Source organism: Sceloporus undulatus, chromosome 6, assembly GCF_019175285.1.
Source record: "Sceloporus undulatus isolate JIND9_A2432 ecotype Alabama chromosome 6, SceUnd_v1.1, whole genome shotgun sequence".
NCBI classification, from domain to species: domain Eukaryota; kingdom Metazoa; phylum Chordata; class Lepidosauria; order Squamata; family Phrynosomatidae; genus Sceloporus; species Sceloporus undulatus.
The window spans coordinates 119,823,946-119,844,930 of record NC_056527.1 but is presented as its reverse complement, the minus strand read 5'-3'; the positions used below and the strand labels follow the sequence as shown (position 1 = coordinate 119,844,930).

General features: G+C 58.8%; 3 protein-coding genes across 9 annotated transcripts; all 3 read left to right on the top strand.

Annotated features, from left to right (window-relative positions):
• Positions 1–1,973: 1,973 nt before the first annotated feature.
• On the top strand, positions 1,974–3,447 carry LOC121932922. The gene is made up of 2 exons (XM_042472032.1): positions 1,974–2,842; positions 3,409–3,447. The coding sequence occupies exons 1-2, from the start codon at positions 1,989–1,991 to the stop codon at positions 3,428–3,430; spliced, it is 876 nt and encodes a 291-aa protein (XP_042327966.1). The 5' UTR covers positions 1,974–1,988; the 3' UTR covers positions 3,431–3,447.
• Positions 3,448–10,099: 6,652 nt separating this feature from the next.
• Positions 10,100–15,730, top strand: PILRA (paired immunoglobin like type 2 receptor alpha). Of its 5 annotated transcripts, none has more exons than XM_042477501.1 (7): positions 10,100–10,932; positions 11,396–11,497; positions 12,757–13,185; positions 13,310–13,420; positions 13,530–13,725; positions 14,009–14,082; positions 14,720–15,730. In XM_042477501.1, the coding sequence occupies exons 1-7, from the start codon at positions 10,878–10,880 to the stop codon at positions 14,884–14,886; spliced, it is 1,134 nt and encodes a 377-aa protein (XP_042333435.1). In that variant the 5' UTR covers positions 10,100–10,877; the 3' UTR covers positions 14,887–15,730. The 5 variants fall into 5 exon arrangements, with proteins under 5 accessions (XP_042333435.1, XP_042333438.1, XP_042333436.1 ...); XM_042477504.1 differs by having other exon boundaries at positions 12,754–13,158; positions 13,698–13,725; XM_042477502.1 differs by having other exon boundaries at positions 12,754–13,158.
• Positions 15,731–17,872: 2,142 nt separating this feature from the next.
• LOC121935234 (2-acylglycerol O-acyltransferase 2-like) lies at positions 17,873–20,691 on the top strand. 3 transcript variants are annotated; one of them, XR_006104756.1, is made up of 6 exons: positions 17,873–18,030; positions 18,358–18,536; positions 18,715–19,190; positions 19,372–19,571; positions 20,177–20,428; positions 20,460–20,691. XR_006104756.1 is itself a non-coding variant. In XM_042476532.1 (6 exons), the coding sequence occupies exons 1-6, from the start codon at positions 17,937–17,939 to the stop codon at positions 20,329–20,331; spliced, it is 1,008 nt and encodes a 335-aa protein (XP_042332466.1). In that variant the 5' UTR covers positions 17,873–17,936; the 3' UTR covers positions 20,332–20,691. The 3 variants fall into 3 exon arrangements, 2 of the variants coding, with proteins under 2 accessions (XP_042332466.1, XP_042332465.1); XM_042476532.1 differs by having other exon boundaries at positions 18,715–18,919; positions 19,016–19,190; positions 20,177–20,691; XM_042476531.1 differs by having other exon boundaries at positions 20,177–20,691.
• Positions 20,692–20,985: the final 294 nt, after the last annotated feature.

Genomic DNA, 20,985 nt, shown 5'->3' with positions numbered 1-20,985 from the left:
CCCTCCTGTGGGCTGCCTGCTCTATCCCCTCCTTGGGGGAGGGGGGGGCACCCTCCAAAGATGAAGGTGCAGTCCCTAAGTTTTACCTGTCTGTTTCCTTGGGGGGGCATTGCTACCTGAGGCAACTGTGAGGAAGTGGGATGGGGAGGGGAGAAGGGGCTGCTGGGGTTGTGCAGAAGAGATGCTTGAACCCCCCCCCCCCCCCCCGGGTACAGCTGTAAATAAGGGGCCCTGTGGGATCCAATAAAGTTAGCTTGACCACCCTCCTCCTGTTTCTGTGTTTGTATAAAAGTGGCTTCTTCTTCTTCGTGGTCTCTGCGAATCATACAAATGGGTTTCACTGCGCCTGCGCAGTGCTGTTCGGAAACTTCTGGAATCACTAGGCAAAGTTTACTTTGCAACATATAGAAACTTTTTGGCGGTAACTCCGCCACCCGTTATAAGGCCCCTGCCTTCCCGCTCTTTTTCCCAGTTCCTTTTTTCCGCCGCGCTAGCTGCTTCAGGGAACTTCGCTCGCTTTAGCTTGCAATCAGAATCACTTTCACTTTTGACCTCGAACTGTTCTTGACCATTCTCTTTCTCCCGCCCCTGGTAACTTCGGGCTTTCGGCTTGTTGACCTCGTTTTTGGACTCTCCCTTTCACTTTGTCGACTTGGGAAGGATGCCTGCACCCTTCAAGAAGTGTGATGTTTGCAGAGGCAAGGTGCCCATTCAAGATCTGCACTCCTCCTGCCTCCTGTGCCTAGGAAAGGACCACGACCCGAAGGCTTGTCCACTTTGCAAGTCCCTCTCTTCCCAGGCTCGGAAGAATCGTGAGTCCCGGCTGACTTCGGCCATCGCTCAGGGAAAAGTCCAAGAGGGGGGCCCGCGTCCATCCTCGGCTCCCTCGGCTGCACCGGCCGCCGCCTCCTTCCCGGGCCAGCGTGTCCAGCGTGGTGTCTGTGCCGCAGATGGCAGAGTCGTCCACCACCACCGATGTAGCCCATGGTTCGCAAAAACCCAGTGCCACCGACAAGCTCTCCAAGCGCCCCCACAAAACGTTGGGGACTGAGGGTTCCGAGCCCAGGGCAAAGTCCGGGAGGAAGCCGTCCCTGGAGGGCTCGCGTTCGAAGGATCGAGCGGAGGCAGAGGTCCTGACCGTACCAGTCCAATCTTCCAAGGCGTCGTCGAAGGCATCTCGACACGCCTCCAAGCTGCCTGAGACGGGGGCATCGAGGAAGGCTGCACCGGAGGACAAGGGCAAGACATCTAAGCCTCAGTCCATGGGAGCCGTTGTCCTCTCAGATCTGCCGGACAACCCCTTCTTTCCCCAGGAGAATCGGGTTGAGATGCCGCGATCATCAAAGAGGAGGCACTCCAAGGAAGCGGCTGAGGACTCCGCACCCAAGAAGTTCAAGTCCAGCCAGGACCAGAGTGGGTCGGCGATGTCCTCCAAGGGGAAGGAGCGCGCTTCCCATAAGCCGCGCTCCCCATCCAAGAAGGTTCGCACGCCAGCCTCCTCGCATCCAGAGGACTCCTCCGCCTTGCATGCGGCTCCCGTCCTGGACACACCGCTGCCTTCGACGGTGGACTTCGCCCATGCCGATGCAGGGACAGTCGGCCGGAGGCAGTCTCCTCCTCTCTCTCTCCACTCGGATGACGACGATCCGATGGATGAGGACACTGACATGTTCTTCGACTTGGAGACGGGGAGATACTACATGGCAGTGCCGAGGGAGACCGCCTTCCGAGAGTTCACCAGGCTGAACCTGCTTCCTGTGGCCCCTCAGGGAGAGAAGCCCCCGTCGTCGCATGCGACGGCTTCAACATCTGCCCTACAGCGCCCCGCGACAGAGCCGCTAGCCTTGCAGATCCCAATGCGTCCCGCTTCTCGAGTCTGAGTCCCGGATATCCCGCTGACGTCGGACAACGACTCGGACAGGGAGCCCTTGTCACCATTGGGGGACCTTTCGGAGGACGACACCTCCGTCCAGGTATCCCTGCGGCAGATGCACCATCCTGAGCCGTCTTCTCCAACCGATGATTTGCGTTCGTTCAACGAGCACATCATCAAGATGGCAAGGGCCCTGGACATTGAGCTTTCCTTCCCCGAGGAGGAGGCTCGGGACCCAGTGGAATGTCGGGTGCATGGCCGGGTACCCACACCGCCCTCCATCCCACTGCTGCCATCCTTGGAGTCCATCGTCCGGAGGTCGTGGGATGCGCCAGCCTCCTTGGTAGGATCGTCCCGGAGGATCGAGTCCCTCTACCGCATATCCCCGTCGAGTTGCTCTTGGTTGGCCGAACACCCCAAGCAGAACTCGGCGATAGTGGAGGGGGCTCAGCAGGGCTTCGTCCCCAAGCAGGCTACTTCTCCAGTCGACCGAGAAGCAAGAAAAGTTGATGGTCTAGCCAAGAAGGCCTACTCAGCGGCAGCCCTCGTGGTCAAGGCCATCAATTATAACGCCTGCATGGGGGCCTATATCCAGACCTTAATGGAGGGGATCTCGCCACTCATCCCGGATGTCCCAGATGAACTCCAGAGACGCCTGGTAGAGATCCGTGATGAGGCCCACTCCATCGGCAGCTGGCTCATCACTGCCTCCAGGAAGGTGGCTGACTGTGCGAGACGGGCCATGTCGGCATCGATGGCTCTGCACCGACATGTGTGGCTGAGGGGGTCGGACCTCAACTCCAACATGAAGTCAGCCATCGAGGACATGCCACTCGACGGGACCGGCCTCTTCCACGCCGAGACCGACGAACGCCTGAATCAGGATGAAGGCAGCGGCCAAGAAACACGGGATGTCGTCGGCTTCCATCTCGCCCTTCAGGAAGAGGCAGCGTCCGTGGCAGCCCCAAGGTCAGTCGCAGGGGCCCTTCCAGCAGGACCGGCAGTCTCAGCAGCAAGGCTCCCAGAGACGCCGTTACCCCTCTCAGTCTTTCTCCTCTGGCCGTCGCAACTTTCCTCCCTGGTACCAAAAGTCCCGCCGGCAGGATACCGACCAGGGGAAGAAGAGAGCCTGAAGGGTTCCAGCGCGCTTCGTCTCTTCCACCCTTTTCTTTTTGGACATTCTGAGGCCCTTTGCCACCACTTGGGCCTCCATTACAATGGACTCGTGGGTCCTAAACATCGTCCATAGGGGTTACGCCCTCGAGTTCCAAGAGCTCCCCCCAACCAGAGCCTTCATGTCCACTCTCCCCTCGGACACCCTTCGCGACGAAGTGCGCACCTTGTTAGACAAGGGGGCAATTTCCCCTTTATCGCCCAAACATTACTCCAGGGCATTCTTTTCCAGGTACTTTACGGTACCGAAGGCAGATGGTGGCATCAGACCCATCTTGGACTTGAGGGATCTGAACTATTTTCTTGAATACCGCGGGTTCCTTATGGTAACCTTGGCTTCTATTCTGCCTCTGCTCCACCAGGACCTGTGGTTCGCGACGGTAGACTTGAAGGATGCCTACTTCCACATCGGAATTTGGGAGTCCCACCGGAGATTCCTCGCCTTCGCCGTCGGCTCCACCGCGTACCATTACAACGTGTTTCCCTTCAGCCTTGCCACGGCCCCGAGGGTCTTCACGAAGTGTCTGGCTCCAGTGGTGGCATGCCTCCATCAGAGGAGTCACAGAGTCTTCTCGTACCTGGACGACTGGTTGTTTGCCGCCGACTCACAACAAGAGCTCCAGGAGGCAGTCTTATTCGCCTTGCACCTTTTGGACTCCCTCGGTTTGGTCATCAACGAAGAGAAGTCCCACTTCACACCGACCAGGCAGGCCAAGTTCATCGGAGCCATCCTCGACTCCGAAAGATGCTCCGCCTTTCTCCCTCCAGACTATTTCCGGGCGTTGACAGCATCGCTGAGGTCTTGTATCTCCCACAGAAGGGTGAGGGCCAGGGATGTCCAGGTAGCCCTGGGCCACATGGCCTCAACTACGTTCATGACACTGTGGGCAAGGCTTCACCTCCGACCCCTGCAGTCCTGGTTCCTCTCAGTCTTCTCTCTGATGGAGGACCCTCCGTCCAAGTGGCTCACAGTACCGAGACCAGTGGCCGCTTCCCTGAAGTGGTGGCTGGACTGCCACAACGTCTGTATCGGGATGCCCTTCCACCAACCTCAGCCTCAATTGACTTTGACAACCGATGCTTCCCTGGAAGGCTGGGGCGCCCACCTGCTCGACCTGGTTGTCAAGGACAAGTGGTCCGCCCAGGACAAGCATTTCCACATCAACGCATTGGAGATGCTGGCAGTCGAAAAGGCATTGAGGGCATTCGAATCCGCTGTCGCAAACAAGGTGGTCCTCCTGAGAATGGACAACACCACCGTGATGTATTACATCAACAAACAGGGAGACACCAGATCCAGGACTCTCAGCATTTGGTACTGGTGCACCCACAGACAGGTGCTCCTCCAGGCGATTCACCTTCCAGGAGAGGACAACGAGTTGGCAGATCGCCTAAGCAGATCTCCCTCAGTGTGCCACGAGTGGAGGCTCCATCCGAAGACAGTCAGCGACCTGTTCGATCGGTGGGGAACCCCCCCATGTTGACCTCTTCGCGACCGAATGGAACAGCCACTGTCCCCAGTTCTGCTGCAGGAGACGAATGAACAGATCCCTTGGAGACGCGTTCACCTTCCTCTACGCCTTTCCTCCCTTCCCCCTCACCATCAGGGTGGTGTCCAAGATGGCAACGGACCGATTGGATGCGACCCTGATCACCCCGTGGTGGCCGAGGCAACCTTGGTTCGCATCCCTTCTCCACCTCTCCAAGAGATGCTTCCTCCGCCTCGACTTCCTTCCGGACCTGCTGTCGATCCAGGACGGCCGGATTCTTCACCCGGACATCGAGAACCTGCCGTTGGTGGCCTGGAGAATCCAACCCTAGCCTCACTGCCGGATGCGGTGAGGACTGTGATCCTGGCTGTGCAAAAACCATCGACCCAGCAGTTCTATGCCTTGAAGTGGAGGAGGTTTAATCTCTTCCTTGATCAAAAGGGCTTGTCTCCTGCGCAGGTGTCCACTCCAGTGGTACTGGAGTTCCTGATGGCGCTTTTGGATGAGGGGTTGTGCCTTACATCCATCAAGTTCTATTTGTCTGCAATTTGTTCCAGGTACCAATTTGAGAGTAGGGCTTCCTTCTTTAGGGACCCCTTGGTGAAGGGGTTCCTTAAGGGTTGTGCCAAGCTGCACCCTCCTGTGTCGGTACCGGCACCGGCTTGGAGTTTGGAGGTGGTACTGTCCGCCCTCCAATCCAAGCCCTTTGAACCGATGGCCACAGCAGACTTGAGACTACTGACTTGGAAAACCGCTTTTCTTGTGGCCATCACCTCTGCCCGCCGTGCGGGCGAACTCTGTGCCTTACGGAGGGATCAGCCATTTTTGAGGTTCCACAAGGACAAGGTGGTCCTCCGTACAGACATCACTTTCTTGCCGAAGGTTGTGTCTGCCTTCCACATGTGCCAAGACATTGTGTTGCCCACTCTCGCATCCAGCCCGACTTCGGACGTGGAGCGAAGCCTGCACTCTCTTGATGTCAGGAGAGCGCTGGCGTTTTACCTGGACAGAACTGCTGCCTCCAGTCGGTCCGAGAGACTTTTCCAATGCTACTCGTAGCCGAAAAAAGGGTTGCCTGTGTCTGCGCAGAGGTTTTCTAAATGGGTGGCTGGTACCATCCACCTCTGCTATGAACTGTTGGGCAAACCTCTCCCTGGCAGGGTTGGGCCCCACTCCACAAGGTCAATGGCAGCATCCTCGGCATTCCTGTCGGGGATTCCCTTGGAGGATGTTTGTAAGGCTGCTGTCTTGTCCCAACCTCTAACTTTTATTAAACACTATAGGTTGGACACCAGGGCCATCCGAGACGCAGCTTTCGGGAGGGCTGTTTTGGTTTCAAGGTTGCACTGATTGCACCACTGATGGTTGTGTTTTTACCACTTATGTACAGTTGGCACTGTTTACATTCTGTTAAATGTTGGTTTGCACAAATTCTATGGGACCGGTCTTGCATGACCTCTTGTTCCCTTCTCAGGTCCAGCAATGTTATTGCTATGTTTGCCTTTTGCATGAACAAAAAGACTGACTCTTTTTATGGTTCCAGGTGTTTATTGTTGCAATAAATATTCCTTTGGTTCACCATAGCTTTGGTCTCAGGACACTCCCTCCGCCGCTGACCTTAGCTTGTCAGTCTAAACCCATTTGTATGATTCGCAGAGACCACGAAGAAGAAGGACAGGTTGCTTACCTGTAACGGTATTTCTTCGAGTGGTCATCTGCGAATACATACAAACCCCACCCGTCCGTCCCCTCAGTGTCCTGCTCACATTGGCTCTCTTTCCATCGCCTGCTTGGCGGAAAAATTGCGGAACTGGGGAAAGAGCGGGAAGGCAGGGGCCTTAAAACGGGTGGGCGGAGTTACCGCCAAAAAGTGTCTATATGTTGCAGAGTTAACTCTGCCCAGTGATTCCAGTAGGTTCCGAGCAGCACTGCGCAGGCGCAGTAAAACCCATTTGTATGTATTCGCAGATGACCACTCGAAGAAATACCGTTACAGGTAAGCAACCTGTCCTTCTCAATGTCCTTTTTGAATTGTGGCTCCCAGAACTGGACACAATATTCCAGGTGGGGCCTGACCAGAGCAGAATACAGTGGCACTATTACTTCTCTTGATCTAGACACTATACTTTTATTGATGCAGCCTAAAATCGGCATTGGCCTTGTTAGCTGCCGCATCGCACTGTTGACTCATGTTCAACTTGTGGTCTACTTGGACTCCTAGATCCCTTTCACATGTTGTCTCCTTAAGCCAGGTGTCCCCCATAATCCTATATCTGTGCATTTCTTTTTATCTTCATGTAAAAGTGATAATTTTATTCATCCTTGAGCTGAGGAGTCCCAGGAGAGTGAGAGGAGGAACCAACCCTCTTAATAGTATAAATATACTGCAGCTGATATCACTAAGGGCTGTGTCTTAAAGGTACCTTACATCACATCCTGCCTGTGACTTTTGACCTTGGTCAGAGTGGCACCTTCCTTCTGCGGATCTACAGCCAGCGCCCAGCCCACCTCCCCCCTTGAGCCCCCTCCCCACCTTGCTCTGAGGGCCACATCCTGACAAGCCAAGGCCACATTATGCTGGGCATTGCAGTGCTGGACCAGAGGAAATTAGGGGAGAGGGTACTCAGGCCTCCGGGAGTCTTCAGCACACATTTGCCTTTCTTGACTGGCTCTCAAGCCCAGAGGCAGCATTTATTCAGATGGCAAGGCTGAAATAAGGATTCCTCTGAGCATGGGCAGAGTAGTAGGGACTGGGGCAAGCAAGGATGGCCTCTGACTCCTCCCCCCCCCCCCACCAAAGGCATCTCTGGGCTCCCTCTTCCCTGTTCAAGTGTCCCTGAGCCCCAACCCAGATCAATGAGCCATGATGCCCCACCGAGACCCTGCTGGAGTTGCTATAGGGGCCCTTCCAACTCATCACCTTGGTCTGTGGCACTCCCCAACTCCAGCAAGGGTGAGTTTGGACCCCATAGCCTTAGCAGGAGCCCTCTCCAATTCAAGAAGCACAAGAGCTGGCTTTTTGGCTGAGAGGCTCCCCTATGCTGCCTGGCCTTCCAGCCTCGAGGGATGTGCTTAGACAGCAGAGAATTGGGGTACAGAGCTCGCTGCTGCTGCTGCTGGGGGACATGAGCAGAGGGGAGCCACATGGGTTGGGAGATGGCGAAGTGGGGCCTCCAGCCCCAGAGGTAGTACTACCATAAATGCCAGATCTTGGGCCTCCCATGTCCTCCTGCTGCCCTGCCCTTTCTTGCCCTTGTAGATTGAACTTCCTCCTCCAGGCTTGGGGGGGGGGGATGGCCCCATAAGAAGGCGGGGGTCACCTGCCTCTGGTGCACATGATCTTCCTCTGATCCACTCCTGCCTGCCCCACCTGCAGCCCCTAACTTTCACGTGAAGGTCTCCTGGTGAAGGTTTCCTGCCAGGGGGAAGTGGTCAGCCTCCACAAGGCCGCCTCCAGCCCAGGCTTCAACCTCAGGGCCATTTTCTGCCACGGACGCCCAACAGACCCACCTCCGGGACCAGGCTGCAGGGCAGAGGGCCCAAGGAGAGGAGGCAGGAGGGAGGCTCCGGGAATGGGGAGGGGGCACTGGTTCCAGGGCCTCCCTCTGGACACAGTCCATTGGATCCATGCAGGAGCAGCAGCCGCCAGAGTTAAGGCTGCTGGGGGTGCATGGCAGGGTTGGAGGTTTGCGTCACTGTTGTGTAGATCCACATTGGAGTTTACTCCAGTGATTCGGGACATGGGGCGGATGGGGGGTGGGATTCTCCGCTGGCCTTGTTGCCTTCCCTCCAAAAGTACCTCACTTGGCTTGGCTTCTGGTGGAGCAGAGCTGTGGCTCCTCTCAAGATGCAACCCTCCTCATGTCAGGTCAACGGCCCACGAGCCCCTTCCAACTCTATGATTCTGTAACCACTGAGCCTCCCCTTCAGCTCTGGCTACCCCTCGGAAGGTGGAAGGGGCTCCCAGAATCACTCATCCATGTGACCGCTTTCTAAACCCAAGAGCACAGGGAAAGCCCCTTGGCCCTTGGCTGAAGGGGAGGCTCAGAGGGAGTGCCAGAGATGGGGGTCCCAGGAGGGCTGTGCCTCCCACCCGAAGCAGTTCTTGGCCCCCACCCCTCCCTCTCCCTCTCCCTCTCCCTCCCTGAAGGCTTTCTGCCCGACCCACATCTGTGCAGACTGCTGGCTGCCTTTCCTCTCTGCCCCAGGGCTGGGCCAGGCTCCCTCAAAGTGGCTGCCCTCCCTCCTCTCTCTGGTGGAGACCTGGGCCAGCCCTGACCTCTTGCCCTGTGAGCCCTCCTTGCCTGGCAGGAAGTGACGTCACTCTGGGGGTTTCTGCTGCTCAGGGGGCCCTCACTTCCTCCAGCCCCACTGTCTCCACTGCCACCCATCCCTCTTTCCCAATTTCCTTCAAGGCAGCTGTTTTGCAAGATGGCTTCCCTTTTGCTCTGTTTTGTGTCAGTCGGAAGAATCAATATGCAGAGAGATCTTGCAGCCCCTTTGAGACTCACCAACGAAAGGCATTGGCAGCATGAGCCGAATGAAGCCCAGGGAAGCTTCCAGTTCGTCTCAAAGGTGCTGCAAGATCTGGTTTGAGATTCGTCCAGCCTGATGAAGGGGCTATGAATCAGCCCAGCTCAGCCTGAGGTCCAGCTCAGTCGGGGGAGCAGCCCGGCGTCTTTCCCGTCATCTCAAATGGCAACATACATATTTTTTTTAACGTGCTGCTTTAAAATGACAGATATTTAGGCATCCTGTTCTCTTTCTTCTCTTTACAACAATAAGAGCACCAGGAGTGTATGGAAACCTGCCAGCCATGCTGCCTAGAGGACCCTGGGAGCCGGCTGTAGCTCTGCGTTGTTTTGTTTTTAAAATGAGTTACTTATTTTTAATCAGCTCTAGGGTTAAATATGCCAACAAATATGGGAAACAAAATGGTGTCCAACAGACAGGGAATGTATAAAATACATCCCTGTTGCAAGAAGGCGACATAAACTATAGGACCGACCGTAGCACTACTCTCCCTTGCAAGCAAAAACATGCACAAAGTTCTGCAACATATATACTCCAATGATCCACGGAGGGACAGATCCCAGAGGCCCCACCTGGAATAATATTGCGTCCAGTCCTGGGCCCCACAATTCAAAAAGGACATTGAGAAACTGGAGCCATGTGTCCAAAGGAGGGCAACTAAAATGGTGAAGGGTCTGGAAACCATGGAGCCCTATGAGGAAAGACTCAGGGAGCTGGGGATGTTTAGTCTGGAGAAGAGAAGGTTAAGAGGTGATATGATAATAGCCCTGTTTAAATATTTGAAGGGATGTCTTGTTGAAGAGGGAGCAAGCTTCTTTTCTGCTACTCCAGAGACTAGGACCCAATGGAGCAATGGATGCAAGCTGCAGGAAAAGAGATTCCAGCTCAACATTAGGAGGAACTTCCTGAGAGTCAGGGCTGTTTGACAGAGGAACCCACTCCTTCCTCGGAGATTGTGGTGGAGTCTCCTTCCTTGGAGGCTGTCTTTAAACAGAGGCTGGATGGCCATCGGTCAGTGGGGATGCTTTGATGGAGAGTTCCTGCATGGCAGGGAGTTTGCGGCCCTTGCGGTCTCTTCCGACTCTTATGATTCTATGATCCTCTAAAGCCAATAGATTCTCCATACTGTGCCTCGGAAAAAACGCTGATCAAGAAAACAGAAGACGACCTGAAATAGGAAGGATAGCTATGAAAGAACTGGACAAGAGGCTAAAGTGCAAATACATATATCTCTGGACGCTAAAGTGAGGATCATCGGTCCACTGTCTTTCCATCGGAGAAGAGTGCGGAGGAAGTCCAGAGAGACGAACCAATGGTCTTTGGACAGAGCAAGCCAGGAGCCAAGGTGGCTAAGCTGAGGCATCTCTCCAGTCGAGCTGGAGAAGGAGGAGGCAGAGAGGGAGGCAGCCAGGGAGGCCGGGGCTTGGATTCGCAGGGTCTGGGCTGCAGAGGGCAGGGGCTGGCCAGGGGTCCCGGGCCGAGGGCAGCGCCACCTGCAGCGCCGCCTGGGCCCACTTCCTGGGGAACCGGAGGCGTCCGCCGCGGAGTCGCCGAGGAAGCCTTGCCCCGAGTCCCAGACGCCCAGGAGGAGAGGGCCTTCTGCCGGGAAGAGGGTGAAGAAGCCCCCCCCCCCGCGGCTCCGCTTCCTCTCTGCTGGGAAGGATGCGCCATCATCGCTGGGCGAGACTTCCCCCTTTGCCGCCGCGGGGAAGGAGGGCCTGGTCCGGCAGAAGAAGAACAAGAACAAGAAGGCGGCAGCCAAAGGGAGCCCCCCAGAAAGCCCCCTTTTTTCCTGCCCAGCCCCCGAAATGCTGACCCCAGGGCTGCCCGCCCTCCTGCTCCTGGCTCAGCTCCTGCAAACGCGTAAGTAAGTGCTCCGCGAGGCTCCTGGACGCATCGGAAGATGGCCGGCGGCTCCGCGGGGGGAGGGGGCGATGAAGAGCCCCGGTGGCTTCGGCACGGCTCCCGGTTCCCCCGGCGGCTGAGGGCGAGCGGGGCCAGTCTGCCCCTTCCCGGCCTCCCCCTTCCAAACAGCTGAATCCGTGGGTGAGAGGAAGGCCCCTGTCCCCCCCTCCCCGGAGGGGCGGGGGTCCTCGCTGCCAAGTGGCCGGCAGTTCCTGCGGCGGTTTCCCCTCTGTCGCCTTCCCCCGTTCCTTCCCAACCCTCTCTAGGCGCCTGCCCTGGGACCGAGTGAGGAGGCGCTGCCCCCCGCCGCCCCCCAACCGGGAGCCCCTTCCAGGGAGGGTTAAGGTTAGGGTCATTGGGGAGCAGAGTTTTGCGGGGCACCGGCTCTTCCGCTGCTTAGAAGACCTCCCCCCCCCCGCAGAAGAGGGCCCCAGCCCGGCTGGAGCGGATCTCGCCGAAGCCCCTCCGGCGTCTGACGGGAGCAAACCGGCCTCCGCAGCGTGCACGACCCCGGACTCAAAAGGTCAGAAGCTGCCCTCCTGGGGGGGGAGGTAGGGGTCGCCCACCGGGCCCAGGACGGGGGAGGGCGGGGTTCCCTCTCTCTTAATTCTTCCCCAAAGGATCCGACTCTGAGGATGCGGGGGGGGGGGGGGTTCGGAGTCAGAAGACTACGGACGACCCGCGCTGCCCCTCGGAGGGGGACCGTCCTGGGCCAGACCCCCCCACACACACACACACAATCTGGGCTGCTCCTTGGAGGTTTGGGGCTCCTCATTAACACCAAGGGAGGGGCGCTGGGTGGGGGTTGTGTCAGAAACCTTGGCATCCATCTGTTGATCTCTATTAAACGCGGCAGCAGCTGCACCGGCGCTATTCTATTCCGGAGCTTCTGGTAAAGAGGAAGCGATCAGAATACATCTAGGTTCTGGAAAAATAAGTAAGGAGTGAAAGGAAGCTATACTTAATACAAGGATCCCTGAAGCCGAGGAAGAGCATCCTCAGAGTAAGGGTTTTTCTTCTTGGGATCGTTAGGAAAGTAGGAGGCATTGCTTAACCTCATCAGCAAAGCCAACACAGCGGAATCCCGGCGGAACTGGTCCCCTTTTCCTCTCCCAGCCCCCCCCCCCCCCCCCCAAGTTAAATCAGAGTCTCTAGTTAGGGCGAAATAACAATCGAGTTTACTTATGAGACACGAGTCTAACTTCCATGTTGCAAAGAAAACCAGGCAGAGAAAGCTGAGTCGTGCTTCTTAAGAAAGCTTCCTTCCGCCTGAAAGGGAAGGGATGCTCCTCCGGAGGAGAGGAGGAGAGATTCTCCCGAGGGACAAATGGTGAGGAGGGGCTCTTGGTAAGCCAGGAAACTACCACAGACATGCATTTCTACTCCTAGAAGGTCTCACCATGAGAAGGGGCTGTATGTCCCAACAGTAAGAGCCTGGCGGAGGGAGGAGAGAAGCCAGAGCACAGACTTGAGGGAGGGACTGATGAATCTCTGCAAGAGGGGGAGGCGATGGGAAGTGACCGCTTCCCACTCACACTGACCACCCAAGGACCTTAGAGATGACCACTGCAGCCATGAGGAAGGCGACCCCTCTTCTCCTAACTAGAGGCACAAGCATTGATCCCATACTCCTCCATAGGCCAGAGAGGGGCCTCGGGGTCTCTCCGTTGCGGGCGGGGGGGGGGGGTTGGGGTCGCAGCCACATCTGTCCCTTCCCGACCTGCGAGTGTGCTTGGACTGTGAAGCCCATTATCCTCTGCCCGGCCTTCTTCCTCCCAGCAGAGAACTGCGGGAGCTGCGCGGCCGAGTTCCAGCTCTGGCAGCCCTGCCTGGTGCGCGGGAGGGCGCGGGAGTCGGCCACGCTGCCCTGCACCTTCGACCACCGCTGGGAGGCCACGGGGGACGTCGGCGTGGCGTGGCGCGTGGGCTCCTTCCACAGCCGGACCGTCCTCCTCGAAGAGGCCTCGGACGGGACCCGCAGCGTCCACGCCAACTTCTCCGGGAGGGTCTCGCTGGTGGGGCGCCTGCGGGGCCGCCGGGGCCAGGCCTCCGTCCGCATCCGGGAGCTGCGCGAGGAGGACGCCGACCTCTACTTCTGCCGCGTCTCCCTTCGGACGGCGAACCACGGACTGAAGGAATGGCAGGCGCTTCGCGGGACTTACCTCACCGTCGCCCCCGCCGCAGGTGACCTACTCCTGCGGAGGAGGACCGGTCCGTGGATGACCCCCAGGGCGGGAGACCCTCCCCACGTCCCACACCCTTTCGAGGGTCTCGGCGGCAGGGAAGAGGAACAGACCACTGACCACCGGCTCTCCTCCTCCTCCGCCCCCGCCAGGTGCGGCGCAGCCGGCCCCCCGCGACCTCCTGGCTCCGCTGCTGGGGGCGGCCGGACTTCTGACGGCGGTGGCTCTGCTGGGGCTGGGGGTGTTCCTCGCCCGGAGACAAGGTAGGTAGGTAGTTGGGGGTCCCTGGGGGAGGGACGAGAGGGAAGAGCCAGGAGGCGGGGTCTACTTCATGGGAAGCCCCCCCTTCTTTGGCTGCTTCTTCCCGCCCAGAGAAAGCGGGAGACCCTCGGAGGCGAGGCCGCAGTTGCCCAGCACCAAGGAAGGGAGGGACATGTGCGCGCGCCTTCGGTCCTCCAGCCGTCCGGGAAGAGGTTGGCTTGCGGGTGGGGGGGTATCGCCATCTCTCCTTCAGCAGTCTCCTTCCCTCGACTTTCCCAGGATCCGGACGAAGAGCCCCTCCAGCTAGGTGAGTAGTCCCCTCAGTGCCCCCCCACCCACTTCTGCCCGGGGCTGGTGGCCGGAGAGTCCACCGCTGTAGTCCTTGCATCGCTCGAGACCCTCATTTGTTCGCGGCTGGCGCCCCCTGTGCCCCCCCCCATCAGTAGCAGATGCTCTGCCAGCTGTGCCCAGAGGCGCCCCATTGAGGCCTTCTGGGAAGGAAGGCGGTGGTCTCTGGGGGGCAGGGGCTCCAAAAGCTCCACAGAGGCTCTGCCAGGCTCCCGCGTGGCCACCCGGGGTTTCTCTTGCAGACGAACTGTGGGGGAGACCACAGAGAAGGAAAGGCCGGGCGAAGAGGCGGTGAGGGAGAAGATGGGCGCCGAAGGTGAGCGGGGGGTGTGATGGGAAATGCAGTTCTTTCTCGAGGTTGGTTAGAAACTCAGGAAAGCAGGCGAGAGTGTTTAATCTCTAGCAGAGCAAACACAGCGGAATATAAGGCGAGCAGGAAAACTCTCTCGCTCCACTTCTCTCCCAGTCGCAGCCCACCTGTCCCCAATGAAAACTCAGTCACTTGGATAAAGTGAAAAGAAGCAGGTTTCCTTACAAAGTCATGTGTATGAAGAGCTACACAGGTCTAGCTTCATGTTGCAAGAACTAGGAGGTAGAAAAGGTAGTCTGGATGCATCTTAGGAAAGATGCTCCCTCAGCCTGCATCCATCAGCTCCAGACAAAGGAAGGGAAGATAGTACTGGCCATGATTCTTCTTCAGGGACAAAAGGTGAGGGCTGCTCTTCTTGGGTAAACAGGAAATGAGGAGGGGTTGTTAGTAAGCAATAAACTACCATAGACATGCATTACTAGAAGGCCTCAGTATGCAAAGCTGCTATATCCCAACAGGGTGGGGGGTGGAGGGGTCCGTATCCAGGTGGAAAAGAGGGGCGGGGAGCTGGCGCTGCTGTGTTGCTCTTCCTCACCCGTGCCTCTTGCGGGTGTCTCTGCGTCTGCCCCCCCCCCCATTCCAGGTGCTAAGGCCCCACCCTCTGCTGCCCCCGCTGCGCCTCCCGAGGAGTCCAGCCTGCTCTACGCCACCTTGACTTTGCAGGAGGCAGAAGACGAGACGGCCCTGCCAGTCAACATTCCCGGAAGACCCGGCTCGGAGACCACCTACTATGCTGTCCTCCGGCACTGAGGGGGGGCACGGCTGGAGGGGGGTTTCCCGTCTGCTCTGCTTGCACGTTCCCTCCCAAGCAGGATCAGGGCCCACAGCTGACACCCCCTCGCTGCCTTCAGGCTGGCCTACCTCGCAAGGGTGTTGGTAAAAGGTTGCCCTGGCTCAGGGCCAGAAGTGTTGGAGCGTCAGCAGAAGGCAATGCCAGGGCTGAGGGGCCCTGGGTTGTTAGGAAGGGGTGGGCAGTTTGGTGAGTCCCTGGCAGAGCGATGGAAGGACAAGCCCTCTGGGAGCCTGGGGTCAGCAGCTGGGGGTCTGGCAGCCCCTTCGGTCCAAAGCCCTGCAGCCAGACTGGGAGGGAGCGCAGGTGTCCCTCGTTGCAACAGCTCCACCGGCTGCCAGTCTAGTTCTGCTCAAGGGGCTGGTTCTGACCCATCAAGCCCTAGGCAGCCTGGCTCCAGCTTCCCTGAAGGGCCCCTCCTCTCCGCCTTGGAAAGGATGGCATTCTGGAGGGGAAGTTGATCCTTTTGCCTCTTTCACCCATTGAGCCACAAAAGAAACTTCTGTACTCATTTGCTTATGCCTTTATGCTTTTCATAGTACACTCATCCCTCCGTATTTGTGGCTTTGATATTGCGGCGTTGATTATTGACGGATTGATTACTATGTTCCTCTAGGAATTCTAGGTCCTCCAGTGCAACTCTATGGTCAACGTTAACTAAAAGTTGCACTGAGAGACCTAGAGATTCCTAGAGAGGACACCTCCTAGGCCTTGTAGCTCTTCCATCCTCAGTTCTATGGTCAGTGTCTGTCGGACGTTGGCCACAGAGTTTGCCTGGAGGACCTAGAGATTCCTAGAGAGGACATCTCCTAGCCTTGTAGCTCTTCCATCTCAGTTCTATGGTCAGTGCCTGTCGGACGTTGGCCAAAGAGTTGCCCTGGGGCCTAGAGATCCCTAGAAGGACACCTCCTAGGCCTTTGTAGCTCTTCCATCTCAGTTCTATGGTCAGTGTCGGCGGACGTTGGCCACAGAGTTGCCCTGGAGGACCTAGAGATTCCTAGAGAGGACACTCTCCTAGGCCTTTGTAGCTCTCCACCAGTTCTATGGTCAGTGTCTGTCGGACGTTGGCCACGAGTTGCCCTGGAGGGACCTAGAGATCCCTAGAGACACTCTCCTAGGCCTTTGTAGCTCCTCCACTCAGTTCTATGGTCAGTGTCTGTCGGACGTTGGCCACGGAGTTGCCCTGGAGGACCTAGAGATCCCTAAGAGGACACTCTCCTCCAGGCCTTTGTAGCTCTTCCATCTCAGTTCTATGGTCAGTGTCTGTCGGACGTTGGCCACAGAGTTGCCCGGAGGACCTAGAGATCCCTAGAGAGGACACTCTCCTAGGCCTTTGTAGCTCCCATCTCAGTTCTATGGTCAGTGTCGTGTCGGACGTTGGCCACAGAGTTCCCTGGAGGGCCTAGATTCCTAGGGAGGACACCTCCTCCGGCCTTGTAGCTCTTCCATCTCAGTTCTATGGTCAGTGTCTGTCGGACGTTGGCCACAGAGTGCCTGAGCGGAGAACCTAGAGATCCCTAGGGAGGACACTCTCCTAGGCCTTTGTAGCTCTTCCATCTCAGTTCTATGGTCAGTGTCTGTCGGACGTTGGCCCAGAGTTGCCCTGGAGGACCTAGAGATCCCTAGGGAGGACACTCTCCTAGGCCTTTGTAGCTCTTCCATCTCAGTTCTATGGTCAGTGTCTGTCGGACATTTGGCACAGAGTTGCCCTGGAGGACCTAGAGATCCCTAGAGAGACACTCTCCTAGCCTTTGTAGCTCTCCATCTCAGTTCTATGGTCAGTGTCTTGTCGGACGTTGGCACAGAGTTGCCCTGGAGGACCTAGAGATCCCAGAGAGGACACTCTCCTGAGGCCTTGTAGCTCCTCCGCGCAGTCTATGGTCAGTTCTGTCGGACGTTGGCCACAGAGTGGCCTGCAGGACCTAGAGATTCCTAGAGAGGACACTCTCCTAGGCTTTTGTACTCTTCCATCTCAGTTCTATGGTCAGGGTCTGTCGGCGTTGGCCACAGGTTGCCCTGCAGGACCTAGAGTTCCTAGAGAGGTGTCCTTTCAGGTAAAAACATGGTTTTTGTTATTTGTTGGTTTTTCAATTCATGGGGGTCTGTGCCCCTAACCCGAGCGAATATGGAGGGACAAGTGTATTTGTTTTGGCTTTCCTAGGCTGCCTGGAAAAGGTCCCGTTGGGGGGGGGGGGGGGGCGGGGCAGAGTCCAGTTGATAAAATAAGAACAGTACCTGAACCTGTGGGTTTTTTTTTTGTTGTGGGGGGAGAAAAGCCTTAGGAAAGGGTCTCCAAGTTGGAATCCGCTGGAAGTCCCGCAGCGATAGGCTTGTGCCTGGGCCCCCTTCCCGAGATCCAACCTTGCCGTTAACTGGACAACAAGGTCCACGGCAAAGCGAGAGAAATCCCTTGGCGCTCTTTCTCTGCCTGAGTGGAGATCCTGATAGCCCCATCCTTTGCTCGATGATGTATCGCTGGGCGACTATGCTCTGGAATAAACATAATTTTTAAAACGTCAGAGCTAAGGAAAGTCACGTTTCCAAATGCAACTCCCAAACTCTGCAGCCAGCGTTCTGGGGGATGTTGGGCATTGCAGTCTAAGAAAGTAAGCTCCGGCCCGTTAAGGCTCAGAAGGAGGGGAGAACCACGGTCCTGGAAAGGCGCCCCCCTTCGTCCACCTAACAGACCTCTCTGTCTCTCGTGGAACCCGTCAACGAAACCATGATCTCTATGTGAACCACGGTCCTGGAATGGCGCCCCCTCTCGGCCGCTCGGACCCACAGCAGCGCGGCGTCCAACAGGTGCAGCCTTTGCCCGGAGCCAATGAAGCTGCCCCGAGGGCAAGGCTTGACCCGACCCAGTTCAATGGCGAGGAGGGGGCGGGGGCTGCCTGGGCGAATCGGGGCCTTGTGGCGTGGCAGGGGCGGGGGGCGGGGCTGCGCGCGGCGTGATAAGGCCTCCCCTCCGCGGCCCCTGCCCCGCTGCCCCCATCCGCCCTCCGCTCCGGCCATGTGGCCGCAGTTCGCCCCGCTGCGTTTGCCTCTCCGGCGCCGCCTCCAGACCGCCGCCGTCTTGCAGTGGGTCTTCTCCTTCCTGGCCATGGGTGAGGAGAGAGACGGCCATGGGCGGGGGGCGTCTTTGGGGGCCGGCCGGGGGAGAAGGCCCTCATCCTGTGGCTGCCGCCGAGGGGCCCGGGAGGGTCTGGGGCCCACGGGGGTTTCCTTCTCGTCCTTCCTGGGTGAGTGGGGGGCTTTTTAGGGCTTCCGGAGCCGTTGAGGCCCCCATTTACCCAGCAGCACCTGCAGGTAAGGCCTGCCTCGGCCTCGATCGCCTGCGCGGGTGCTGGGACCCGGATAGCAGCAGGCGCAGCGGCGTGCCTCTGAGCATGGGCAGAGAGCGCCCCGCTGAGCCCCTTCTCCCCGCCCCACAGCGCAGTGCTGCCTGGTGGCCTTCCTGGCGCTGGCGCTGGGCGAGGGCTGGGCGCTGGCCGCCCTCTACGCCGCCTGGCTCTACCTGGACTGGGACACGCCGGCCCGCGGGGGCCGCCGCTCGGCCTGGGTCCGCGGCTGGGCCGTCTGGCGCTACTTCCGCGACTACTTCCCCATCAGGGTGAGTGAGAGGAGCCCGGCCCCGTAGTGTCCTCCTCCCTGAGAGAGGTTGGGGTTGGGATCCGGACCTGCCCTTGGTAGGACCCCCGCCCCTTGCCATTCATGCCCCGGAGGGAAGGGGCGGGGGGCGGGCTGGCAAAGGGAGCCCCGGCCTGAAGTGCCCCTTGGTGGCAGCGCAGCTGGTGAAGACGGCGGAGCTGGAGCCCGGGCGCAACTACCTCTTCGGCTTCCACCCGCACGGCGTCCTGGTGGCCGGCGCCTTCGGGAACTTCTGCACCGAGGCGACGGGCTTCTCGGCGCTCTTCCCGGGCCTCACCCCGCACCTCCTCATGCTGCCCTTCTGGTTCAAGGTGCCCTTCTTCCGCGACTACATCATGAGCGGCGGTGAGAGGCGGGCGGGCGGCCGGTGGGAGGGGGGTCCCGCCGGGGTCCCCCGTTTGCTCGACTCGCCTTTCTGCCTCCCTCCCTCTCGCCTCGCAGGCCTGGTCTCCTCCGAGAAGGCCAGCGTCTCGCACCTGCTGGGCTGCGAAGGCGGGGGCCAGGTGGCCGTGATCGCCGTCGGGGGGCCGCCCGAAGCCCTGGAGGCCCGGCCGGGGGCCCTGACCCTCCGCGTCCGAGACCGCAAGGGCTTCATCAAGATGGCGCTGAGGCACGGGTGAGCGGGGGGGGGGGGCCCGGGGGGCTTTTCGTGGGGGGGGGCTGCAGAGGCAGGCAGGGCGCCTGGACGGTGGGTGGGGGGCGTCCTGGGGGAGGTGAGGCATGGCGTCCGAGGCTTCCCGGGGGGCTGGTACCGATCCCTCCCCGTGCCCCCCCACCCATTCGCCCTCCTTCTCCAGGGCCGCTCTGGTGCCAGTCTTCTCATTCGGGGAGAATGAGCTCTTCTGCCAGGTCTCCAACCCGCGGGGCTCCTTCGTCCGCGCCGTCCAGGAGCGGCTCCAGCATGCCATGGGGCTGGCGCTGCCCCTCTTCCACGCCCGGGGGGTCTTCCAGTACAACTTCGGCCTCCTCCCTTTCCGAAGGCCCATCCACACCGTGGGTGAGTTACACGCGTGTCTGCACCCGCCTTCGTGGGGAGGGGACTCTCAGATGCCCTGCCCCTCGGCCCCCTCTCAGCCCGCAGCCCTTTCTCCTCTGCCCCACTTTGCTCCAGTGTCCTCTGGGCCTGACTGATGCAACGCCCCCCTCCTCCACACAGGCTGCTTCAGTCCTGGGTTTTGCAACCTTCTCTGCTGCGATGGGGGCCGGGGGGGGGTTGGCCTTGGACTTTGGGCGGTTTCTGCACAATTGGGGGGGGGGGGGGAGAGACTGACTCGAAAGATCCAGCCCCATCGGATGGGGAGCAGGGCACCATCTTGGTTGTGGCCATGCCCTTTGGAGCCCAGACCAGGTCCTGTGTGCAAGTGCCTGGACGGCCCCTAGGCTCTGCTCCTCCCCACTGACCAGTGACCCCAGTGTTGGGAGGATGCTTTACCTTGCAGCCCCCCTTCAACATCTCAAGGTGAGGGGCAAAGCCTGGGGTCTGCTGACCCCCAGTGCCCCGAAGGACACATCATAGGATAAGGCTGGGCTTGTCAGCCATGAGGCTTAAAAGCCCCCCGCCAACCTTTCTGTGACTCTCTGCTCTCCTCACCCCTCTCACAGTGGGAGCCCCCATCCTTGTGCCCAAGACCCCCCACCCCTCCCGAGAGGCCATCGATGAGCTCCATGCCGCCTACCTGCGCAAGCTGGTCCAGCTCTTTGAGGAGAACAAGGCCAAGTATGGCGTGCCTGAGGACAAGCACCTGATCCTGGCCTAAAGGTGGGGCAGGGGCCACAGACCCCCCCCATCAGGGCCTGTAGGGACTTTGTGACGCGGAAAGGGCAGCGGGGGATTGGGGCCACATTGCACTTGCCCCTCCCTGGCAAGAGGAGGAGGAGGAGGAAGCCTGAGGAGGGGGCTGTCCACAGGGTGGAGGGCTGCAGGCCTGCTTAAAGCAAGGAGTGGTTGGGAGTTTAGGTCCCCCCTTATAGACCTTGGGGGGGGGGGCAGGGTCAATTTTTAAAGGTTGTTTTCTGGAGGGGGGACTTTTTCCAGTGCTGTAAACTACCCCCGCCACGCTCACTGCCACAGACCAGTGTTTTCCTTCTTTCTGCAGAAATAAATTGGAGTATGAGCAGCCTGTGTGCCTTTTGTGTGTCCAGGCAGAGGCCAAACCCCAAAGACCCACGTGCAGCCAGGATGGGGGGGTCTGGGGTGGGGGGCATGAGTCTTGCCTGACTGTCTCTGGCAGGTCCAGAGCTGCAATGGGGGGGGGCTCCTTGCATGGTCCAGGGCTGCCCAACCTGGCAAAAAGGTTTGGGTGGGCCCTGGCAAAAGAAAACAAACAAGCTTCTACAACTATAAGCTATTTGCCCCCAACAATCAATTTTACCGACCTCCTTGGAAGGATGTAAGCCTGAGTCAAGCTTAG